The 11,794-nt window shown below is 35.9% G+C and overlaps 1 protein-coding gene across 1 annotated transcript in view; it reads left to right on the forward strand.

Moving 5' to 3' along the window:
* Positions 1-2,012, forward strand: part of ANO5 (anoctamin 5) — a 134,558-nt gene extending 132,546 nt beyond the window's left edge. The window contains exons 20-21 of the mRNA XM_007956914.1: positions 528-633; positions 1,791-2,012. Of these exons, the coding sequence (XP_007955105.1) occupies positions 528-633; positions 1,791-2,012 (328 nt within the window). The remainder of the gene's footprint in view (positions 1-527; positions 634-1,790) is intronic.
* Positions 2,013-11,794: the final 9,782 nt, after the last annotated feature.

An 11,794-nucleotide genomic window follows, 5' to 3' on the forward strand; every position in this document is an offset into this window, starting at 1 on the left:
AAAAAAGAAAGAAAGAAAATTCCAGAAAGGCAGTGTGAAAATCCAAATAGTGGAGTGTCGAGTAAGCCAAGAGAAGAGAGTTTCAAGAAAGAAAAAGTTGTCAACAATTTCAAATCCTATTCTGGAAAGATCAGTTAAGATGGAGATTGAAATATGTCTTGAATTTAATGACAGAAGACAATTGGTTTCATTGGAGTGAAAGAAAGATCTAAGTGTGTTAAGAGTATGAAGAGAGGAAATGGAGAAAATAAATTTGGATAACTCTTTTAAAAAATTTGTCTTTAAGAGAAAGAGAGCTATTTCTCTTATCAGTTTCCTTCTAACTCTATATTGAATATAGCTATCATATGGCAGTGATTGTAGTGTACAAGAAACAAAAATAAATTTCATATTAACAGTTGTCTTACTATGATCTGGTTTTTGTGATCAACTCAAAAATATTTTTTTAATAACAATAAGAAGAATTTCTTCTAGGTTTTGTCCAGTTGAAGTTATAGCTAATTTTTGCCTTTACTTCCATTTTCCAGGTACAGAGACTACAGATATCCTCCAGAACATGAATTAAAATATTCTCCTAATATGCAATTCTGGCATGTACTTGCTGCCAAGATGACTTTCATCATAGTTATGGAAGTAAGGTTTTCTTAACTCTCCTTCCAGTTAATTTCTCTTCTCTCTTTAGACAGGTATTCCTAAAAGTATCTGCTCATCAGACAATTAGCACTATCTCAAAAAATTATTTTGAAGGAAGTACTTATTGTCATAAAAAGGGATATTTTCAATACAGTAGGTGTTAAATGCCTATTATGACTTAACTATGATTGAAGATAACCATGGTAACAGGAAAGAGAAGGCAAAATATGGCCTCTTCCCTTGAGGTCAGTAACAGGAAAGAAAAGCCACTGATTTTTGTTGAATATCTGCTGTATACTGGTTTCCAAATACTATTTTAAAGCTTTACATATATGTTATTTCATTCTCATAACAACCTTATATAAATTATAAATTATGACTATATATTATATAATTATAAATATAAATTATAATGGAATTTTTTCCATTCTCCTTTGACAAATGAATCTGAGACTCAGTGAAATTGAGCAGTCTGCTTAAGGTTACTCAGCTAATATTTGAACTTGGTTTCAATGCGAAGTCTATCTTGCATATTCCCAAGCTTATGTTCTGTCCACAGTGTTATGCATTTTCCCTTCTGAATTATCTAGTGTAAGTATGGAGATAAGACATGCAAGAAAATCCAAGTGATGCAGAGAGGGTATTTGACTAAATTATAAATGGAGTGCTACAAATAATAAGACATGAATGTTAGTAGAGGAGAGAGAAATAAATGTAAATCATTCCATAGTAAAACCCAACAATAGACAAGTCTTACCTAAGCACATAGAATTTTTTTTAAAATCAAGTTTGTATGTAAAAATGATTTTTTTTTTAATCAGGGTTGTACGTGTAAATAATTTAAAAATCAAACGTGGCTAACAAGTGACAGACATACGTACTATTCCTTTACATCCTATCATCCTGATCTCAGAAAACCATTTAACTTTTTAAACCTATTGTTCTAGTAATTGTCTCTGTATTGTAAAGCAAAGTGCTCATGTTGCTATTTCTTTAGTTTTCAGTTTTTGATATTAATTATAGACTTTACACCATGGCACATCACACACACACACACCCTCTCACACATGCATATAATCTTGTATCCTTCTCCCACTTCAATATAATTGCAACATAATTCTAATAATGTCTTTGATTTTCCTTTACATTTCCTTTAGCACGTTGTGTTTTTAGTTAAATTTTTGTTGGCGTGGATGATCCCTGATGTTCCAAAAGAAGTTATAGAGAGAATCAAGCGAGAAAAGTTAATGACTATCAAGATTATCCACGACTTCGAGCTCAACAAATTGAAAGAGAACTTGAGACTTAATTCCGATCTTTTAGCCAAGGAAGTCATGATTCAGGAAAACAAAGTACAGCTGGTGAAATCAACCATGTAATCAGCATAACAAGCAAGCAGCTGGTTGTCTGCCTCATTTCACTTTTTCCCTGGGTTTTGGACCAGGGGCCAGAAGCCATGGTCAGTTTTAACAGTACTTCTTTTTTTAACTCAGAATTTTTGTATACTTTTATAGTCACCAACTTTGTAATGTTGGAGAGTACCATTTGTTTGCTTCTTTGCCTTGGTCCTCCAGATATTGTTTACTGGATTCTGTAAATGATTGTTAGAAGCATGTATGGAAGCAGAACATTGGAAAATCATGGGATGTTGCAGTTTAGTGAAACACTGGATTTAGGCTATCCCATCACCCTCCAGTGCATTTGCATATTTTCATGGTCTTATATTGGGTTGTTTTATATCAAGAAGAATGTTAGGACAAAACAAAAGGTAGTAGAGAGAGGCCTACCAGGCCATATATACTCTGCCATTTGAAAATATCCAAATGAATAACCACAATCAGATGATAGATGAAAGCTCACATATTAAAGAATATTGGGTAAAATATCATGCCAGGGTTTGTTCCTGAAATCATCCTGAGTAAGTTGAAATTCCATCAGAATCCCAGATAATCCTTCCAGGTAAATGCAGAATTGATTTTTCAAATGACAACTTTTGGGTTTCAACAAAGGACTAAATACTCAGTTCTTTCAAGATAGTATTTTGATAGCAATAGTTTCAAGACTCGATTGTCTTCGGTGGAGAATAGCATTACATAGGTATTGAATTGCTTCACGTCTTCAAGTAAGCAAAAGATAGAGAAGTAAATGTGTTCTCTTAGTATTTAAAAAATGCAAGACTGTGTATATTGATCAATTTAATGACATTAATCTAAAAAATCGTTGAATTTCTTTTTAAATAATTTTTCTTTTAAAATGCCAATTTTGCATCATGAAGCCTTTTGAGCATTAGCTGTTTGTGTAAGTTAGATATAAATTGTTTATGAAATGTGATCTCTTGGCTTTGAAGCTGTCTCAAATATTTTAATAAGTTCACAACCTTTTCTATTGATGAATAAATTCATACACTGCTCAGTGCCTTGTTCCTATGCCTTGGACACACAAGAAGTGGTATTGTTGGATGCTGATTTGAGGTAACTTCTCAAACATAAATTTATTAAAAAAAAAAAACCTGTCAGTTTAACACCAATCACAGGGATTGACACCACAAGAGAATCAACCAAGAATGATGTAATGAAGCTGATTACTAAGGAAACAAATGTTTTGTTGAATTATTCTACTCACACTTAGACCTGTGATACATGTACATCAATTCTTGTTCTTTCACACAAAATACAAAAATACTGTACACACACAAAGTGTGTGTATGTGCGTGTGTGTGTTGTGTATATATGTGTGTGTATACACACACATATAGTGGCATCTATGAAATTATATTCTGCAGAGTAAGAGATGTAGTCAAATTATATAGCATTTTAATATCTAGTTTTAAATTACCCTTCACTTTCAAAGAATAGTGTTTTTTAATTGCATACCTCAAAAGAAACTTTATCAATAATTTGTTAAAATAAAAATAAAACACACTAGTGTTTGATTATCTGTTACTAATAAATTTTTATGGAATTGCCAGTATTAAGTAGTTGGTAGATGGTATTAACTAATGATCAGTATTAAGCATATCAAACTGGGGATTATGAATTTTATAAAACTGTGAGGCAGTTACCCCAGTATTGGCAGTACTGATTTTGTCATCCACTGGATAGACTTTGTGAACATTTTTGTGTAATTTGAAATTTTCTCATTGTTGAAGGATGATTTCTTATGTGAGGAGGGAAAACTGCTCTTGCTTGAGAAAAACAGTGTAGGTTACCTTGCAGAAAGCCAGATACTGTATCTTTGGTTTATCAAGTCAATCTCTATGTTACTATGATGTTGCACATCACACACAATTTATATTGCTTCCTTTCTGGGTGCTGATAAAAATAAGGAAGAGCATGGAGATTGGTATATTGTATATAAGCTTTCATTGTTATGGCTTAAAAGTATTTGTAGAGATAGATTGTAAGATAAATAAAGGCAAATTTAACTCATGAAGTTATGTATACACTGCAATTTTAAAACAAACTAATTCAAGTATCTCGTTCTAGAGTATATGAAGAAACTACCAAGGAAAGAAACCATTTTTAGATAAGTAAATAACTTCCTGATTTGTTGGCATTTTCCTTTAAAAATATTATTGGCACATACTTGATATTTACCTTTCAATTATCTACCCAAAAGATTCTGCATGTCTCACAGATGTTAAAATGAAATACAGGTATCCTTCAGTTGCGTGAAAGCATGTTAACCAAAATCAAGAGTGAAATAGATTAAGATGGATTTGTCTAATCTCCTTAAATGCATTCAACATTATGAGAGGGCTGAATTAAGAGCATCTGGCCATCTAAGCCTAAGTTAATATGGCAGATATTTTCCTTCCCCAATCAAACTCATAATTACTTATTTTCAAGAATATTCCAGGAAGCATTTGAGATTTGACTTGAAATAATGTTATTACTAATTCTTTTAAAATGTTCTTTCTTACCTTTCCTTAATCGATTTCTCTTTGTACATGAGAAGCGGAAACCACCTCCAAAAGCTTAATTTAGACGTGTGCATCAAGAAGGGAGTGTCTTAAATGGAATGCTGCTTATTTTTGCTGCACCTCATGACTTCTTCTAGCTTTCAAGTTCTTTTTTTTAACTAAGTCATTCAACAAGCCATCAAAGAGAAGATGAAGAAGAATAAGAAAAAACAGAGGAGTGAAGAAAGGAGAGGAAAGAGTCCTCTCCTAGTGAATCGTTTATGTGTGTCTATGGGCAACAGCAATGTGTTGGGGAGGCTTGGTGCAACAGTGGGTGGTGAGAGGAATGTCTCTTTTCCAAAACTTCTAATGAGAGTAAGAGAAACCTAAAGAAATTTCAAGTTGAAAACTATTACATGACAAAGTAAACATTTAAAAGTGATTTTGTAGTATCTGGTGCTATGTATGATCCAGGATCCCTGTTGATTGGTTTCAATTGAGGGCTGAAGAATTTTTGCTGCTCTTCAAATGGGGAATCTATGGTTTTAAAAAGCTATCTAATTATTATTTTTAATTGGTAATAGTTTTTATGTTATTAAAGAATTTTACTAAGGACCATACCATGGCAAGCCTGCTACCATAAATAGCTGAGAAGCCTCCCCCATAGATCATGTTATGTTTTTCTTTTCTAGACAAATTTTCACTCTTCCCCTTCTGTGTGTAATAACTCAAGTTTGTTGGTTATTTAAACATTATGTAAAGTTGACGAGAACGTTAAAAAGAATAGTATGGTTTAATGAATGTGAAAATTCTGCTTTGACATCCCCCCAAATGTTTACCTAGGTATGCTTTTCCTATGAGTGATTATGTGCCAAGTTGTTAATCCAGAAAATAAGTATTCCCCACTGCCTTTTATTTTCTCCCTTCCACTTTCTTTGGCAGGTGGGTTGGGAAGGATGTACAGGGTGAACTGCTCTTAAATTTGGAGATTTATATGTGTGTAAATCTCAAGATAATTTCATGTAGTGAATAAAGTAATACATAAATTTAAACTACATTTTTACATGAATTCCATTTATTCTTACAGTAATATGTGCTTATATTTTCTGAGTATGAGTCCTCATAATAAAGATTTTTATATCATTGTATTTGTTTAGAAACCAAAATACCTTACATATTGTATATTTATTTTTTAAATTACACACTTGACACATTTAGAGATGCAGATTCCATGAAGTAAGAAGGCTGGAAAGTCCAGAAAAACTGGAAGTCATGTTTTCTGTTGTTTTGTCTGCTTCTATTTTCTGCTTAGGAGCTCTGGTAGCATAGTGCCTAAGGCATTTGACTGCTAACTAGAAGGCTGGATGTTCAAACTCACCAGCCACTGCTCAAAGGAAGCTTGGGCGATCTACTTCCTTAGTGACACCACCTCAGAAACCCAAGGAGGGGTTGCTATGAGTTGGATCTGACTTGATGGTAGTGAGTTTGAGATCTTTTTTTTTTTTTTTTCTGCTTTGGAAGGTGATAAGGGTGAACAGAAAGACCTGAGGAGAAAAAAAAAGAAAGAAAGCTGAAACATTTTCTAAGATTCTTTTCTAATCTTTTCAAGAAGTTCACAGCCATCTTCATCGGGATTATCTGGCCTCTCTGTTAGAAATGCACAACACTGAGTCATATCTCAGACCTGTAGAAACAAAATCTCTGTCTGGGAGAAGAGTTGTTTAAAAGCTCTAGGATTATGTCTTTAAAAAGAGTTGTTGGGACATAATTTACTTATCATACTATGTAGGTTAAGTAAACAGTTAAATGGTTTTATCACATGTATGGTGTATGCATCACTATAATCTAATTTTGGAACATATCCATCATCCCAAAAATAAACACCAGAACCATTAGCATCACTCTTTACTTCCTCTACTCCAGACCTCGCAAACCACCCATCTACTCTCTGTTTCTATGTTGTTAGGTGCCGTGGAGTTGGTTCCGACTCACAGAGACCTATGCACAATGGAATGGAACACTGGCCATCCTCACAATCTTTGCTATTCTTAAGCCCATCATTACAGCCACTGTGTCAATCCATCTCATCGAGGGTCTTTGCCATTTCATTGACCTTCTACTTTACCAATCATAATATCCTTCCCCAGGGACTGGTCCTTTCTGACAACATGACCAAAGTACATGAGATTAAGTCTGTCAACTCTTGCTTCTAAGAAGCATTCCAGCTGTACTTCTTCCAAGACAGATTTATTCATTCTTCCTTCAGTCCATAGTATTTTCAGTATTCTTTGCCAACACCACAAATCAAATCAATTTTCTGCAGTTTTCCTTGTTGATTGTCCAGCTTTCACACACACATGAGGCCATGGATTGGGTCAGGCACACCTTAGTGTTACAAAGGGACATCTTTGCTCCTTAACATTTTAAAGAGGTATTTTGCAGCATATTTGCCCATTGCAATATGACATCTGATTTCTTGACTCCTACTTCCATGGGCCTTGATTATGGATCTAAGTAATATAAAATCTGTGACAACTTCAATCTTTTCTCCCTTTAGTGTGATGTTGCTTATTGGTCTATTTGGAAGGAGTTTTGTTTTCTTTATGTTGAGTTGCAATCTATACTGAAGGATCAATGAATCAAGGTCATTGATCTTCATCAGTAAGTACTTCAAATCCTCTTCACTTGCAGCAACCAAGCTTATGTCTTCTGCATATTGCAGGTTATTAATGAGTCTCCCAAAACTCCTGATGTCACATGCTTCATATAGTCCAACTTCTTGGACTATAAGTATGGTGGCAGTATATAACCCTGTTACACATCTTTCTTGATTTTAAACCATGCAATATTCCTTTGTTCTCTTTGAAGGACTCCCTGTTGGTCTATGTACAGGTTTCTCATGAACACAGTTAAGTGTTCTGAAATTTCCATTCTTCGCAATGTTATCCATAATTTGTTAGGATTTACACAGTTGAATGTCTTTGCATAGTCAATAAAACATAGGAAAACATCTCTCTTGTATTTTACATAATTGAAATAGAAATACCCTATATTTATATACTGGAAAACTCACTATTGTTACATTAATTCTCTGAAAATTGATTTATAGATTCAGTAACTTTCCAGTGAAAAACTTGAAAACCTGTTTTCTTTTTTGGAAATTAATAAGCTGATTCTTAAGTTTATATTCAAGGGCATAGAAGAATTATCATAATTGTTAATTAGAACAGATTTGGAGAACTTGCACCACCTGATTTCAAGACTTAAAGCTATAGTAATTAAGACAGGGTTGTATTGGCATAATGGTAGGCCTGTAGATGGAACAGGATGGTGAGCCCAGAAATAGATTCATACTTAGATATTGTATTGAGTTTTATAAAGATATCAAGGTAATTTAAATGGAAAATGATAAGTTATTAAACAAGTGCTGCTGAAATAACTGGATATTTATATTTACTGGTCTGATAGAGATTGGTGGAATCCCCAAGACTGTGGATCTTAGACACCCTTCAAGCTGGAACTGAACACACTCCCAGGGACCAACTTTCATCCAAATAATTGACAGGCCAAGAAGTGAATAATAATGTACTCCTTAGTACAACCATATGAGACCAAAAGGAAAGCATTATCCCAAAAACAAAGTTCAGGCCTCTGGAAAGAAGAAATGGGGAACTTAGGGAGGAAGTGGAAGAGTATTGTTACATTGAATGAATTGCAACCAGTGTCACGAAACAAAATGTGTAGAAATTGTTGAATGGAAAATTAATTTGCTTGGGAAACTTCTGCCCAAAATATAATGAAAAGTTCAAAATAAATAAATAAGGGACAGTAAAGAGAAAAGACCAAAATGAATGTCAGAAGAAACTCTGAAACTTGCTCTTGGACATAGTGTAGCTAAAGCAAATGGAAGAAATTAAGTAAAAGAACTGAACAGAAGGCTTCAAAAGCAGATGTTCAACCATTTCAACACATCTGCTTCTTTAGAGTTATATTAAGGATTAAATGAAAGACCCCATATAAAGTTCTTCAAATAGTGCCAGAGACCTTAATAAATAGACAATGATATACAAAGTTTAAAAATTAAGATGGCATGTCAATGTGTTTGCTTGTTTGACTTTGCCTCTTATGCTAAAATAAAAGCTCCATTAGTCTGGAAAATGGTGTGTCTTGTTCATTCCTTTATCGCTAGTATTTGGAATAGAGTTTGGTGCTCTGTGGTGTCATAATGCCTAAGGCATGTGATTGCTAACCAGAAGGCTGGCAGTTCAAACTGCCACTCCTTCGAAGGAAGATTGGGCAATCTACTTCCACAGTCATACTGCCTTGGAAACCCAAGGAGGGGTTGCTATGAGTAGGATCTGACTCAACAGCAGTGTGTTTGTTTTTTTGGTAAGTGTTTTATATATATTTCATTAATAAATGAAGGAATTGAATTTTGATGGAAACATATTAAGGAATTTAAAAATGTCTAGTTTGCCTTGCTAATCATGTGTCCTCTCCTCTGTGAGTTCACTAACTGCCTTTTATAATTAAGGGCCCCAAAGATAAAATCTATTACATCTTGCATGAGTGCTAGATATCCTGACACAGAGCCCTCAGATGAAGAATGAAGTTGGAGCTTGCAATCTACTGGAAACCTGATATTTCTCCTCAATTTAATTATTGGAATTCTACCAATAGTTGTTCAGTAACATCAAAGAAGAAAGTCAAAGCAGAGAAGACAAAAGCTTAGTGTCTTTAAGCAGTGACTTCCTGTTAAGGGTGATGGAAAATTTTGCAAATGGATAGTATTAATTGTTGAAAACATGATAAAAATAAGTAATGTCACTGAATTATACATGTGAAGAATGTTGAAAGGGCAAACAGTTTGTTACCTATTTATTTACCAAGGTAAAAACAATAGAGGAATCAAGAAGGCCGTATCCACTTGACTTACTACCTCAGTTGCTTCAATGAAGAAGATGCAAAAGGGACAACACAAGAACATGCTTGACACTTCAACACAGTAAGCCAGCCCCCTAGTATCTGAGCCTTAAGTAATGTTTTGGATTTTATCTAAGGAAGTATCTTTCAAGGATGAAGGGAGATGGAACAAAACCAGTAGGGGCCCTTTCAAAAACAAATAAAAGTATATATTTATATATACATATACATATACATATACATATACATATACATATACATATACATAACAGGAGCTCTGGTAGTGTAGTGCCTAAGGCATTTGACTGCTAACCAGAAGGCTGGTGGTTCAAACCCACCAGCCTCTCCTTGGAAGGAAGGTTGAGCAATTTACTTCCATATATATACTGCCTCGGAAACCCAAGAAAGGGTCGCTATGAGTCAGAAATTACTTGACAACAGTGAGTTTGTTTTTTGTGTACGCACACACATATCTACTCCTCATGTATCTGTGGTCTTGTTACCTGACATTTCACATTTAAGACAACTTTGATAAAGTTCTCAGGATGCTTCTCCAATGCAGAGCTGTGACTGGGCCCAGGGGCCTTCTGCAGGTCACCTCAACAATATACTGGAGGCCCTGGCAATGACTGGGCCACATGAAGGAGAGCAAACAACCAACTACAGGATGCCTTCTCTTGTTCATCCATAATATCTCGATCTGACCATGGCAGGTGCTGGTCAAGAGTAGGTGTTGGGAGTTTGTAGGAAGGGCAGAGAGAAGTTGGTCAATGCCCAAAAGTGCCAGGAAAGTTGATAGGGAAAGGCAGTAGAGGGAAGTGGGCTATGCGGGTCTGTGGGGCCAGGGCAAATGGAGGACAAGCAGAGTCCCTGCCCAGGGCAAGTGCCAGAAGACAGCAGGCAGCCTCCCGTGGTGATCTATGTCTTCAACCTCCACAAGTTTTGCTTTGTTGGGGAAGGTATTTCATGGGGAAGGGGGAACAGTCATGCTGCATGTATCCTGAGATGCTGCTGAGGCACCTGATGGGTAGTGTGAGTGACAAGTGCCTTGACAGGAACTCCCCCAAATCCCACCTAATGCCTATTTTGCATAACGACCTGGCCTGTGGAACCTAACCATGTCAATAAGTGAGGAGTAGGTATATACACAAGGAACTCTGGTAGTATAGTGCCTAAGATACTTGACTGCTAACCAGAAGGCCACTCCTCAGAAGGAAGGTTGGGCAATCTACTTCTGTAGTGATACAATGTCGGAAATCCAAGGAAGGGTCGCTATGAGTTGGGTCCAACTTCACGGCACACAACAACAACAACAGGTAGATACATATACACAAAGACATAATACTGTATACTATATATATACAGTTGTTATATATACAGTTGTTGTTATGTATATAGTTGTTGTTGTTACCTACCAAGTGAAAATAGCCCTGACTCACCCCATGCAAAACAAAACAGAATGCTGCCCAGGCATGTGCCATCCTCATAATCAATTTTGGATATGTTGTAATTTTCATTGACTGATTATTGAAAGCAGATCACTAAGCCTTTCTTCCTACTTCTCCTTAGTCTGAAAGCTCAGATGAACTCTGTTCAGCATCATAGCATTTCACAAGCCTCCACTGACAGATAGGTAGTGGCTGCACATGAGATACATTGGCCAGGAAAGGAACTTCATCTCTGGCATGGAAGGAGAGAATACTACAACTGAAGTATCACTGCCCCATAGGCCCATATATGTGTGTATGGTGTGTGTGTGTGTGGGGGGGGTATTTATTTATTTATATCCTGGAGCTCAGGGGCTGTTTTTCGCTTGAGGCAGCTCTATTTTAACACTGGGGCCCAAGGTAGGAGGGCACAGAAGGGTCAGGAACAACAGAGAGAGACAAACTTGTCTATCAGTTTGTCCTCTTCTAGTGGCTTATGTATTGCTGTGAGGCTGAAGGCTATGTCACTGGTGTTGCAAAATGCCAGCAGGGTTACTCATGGTGGAGAAGTTTCAGTGGAGCTTCCAGGCTAAGACAGACTGGGAAGAAGGAAGAGGCCATGCATTTAGACAATTAGCCAGTGAAAACCTTATGAATAGCAGTGAAACACTATCCGATATATTACTGGAAAACTTTATAGCCCTGAAACAGTGTTCGATTTAGTACCAGAAGATGAGCCCATCAGGTCAGAAGGCACTCAAAATACAACTGGGGAAGAGCTGACTCCTCAGAGTAGAGACAACCTTAATGATATGGATAGAGTAAAACTTTTAGGACCTCCATTGGCTGATGTGACACAATTCAAAATGAGCAGGAACAGCTGTAAACATCCATGAATAATTGGAACATG

This window comes from Orycteropus afer, unplaced genomic scaffold (genome assembly GCF_000298275.1).
Source record: "Orycteropus afer afer isolate SDZICR_OR568_19922 unplaced genomic scaffold, OryAfe1.0 scaffold00014, whole genome shotgun sequence".
NCBI lineage: Eukaryota > Metazoa > Chordata > Mammalia > Tubulidentata > Orycteropodidae > Orycteropus > Orycteropus afer.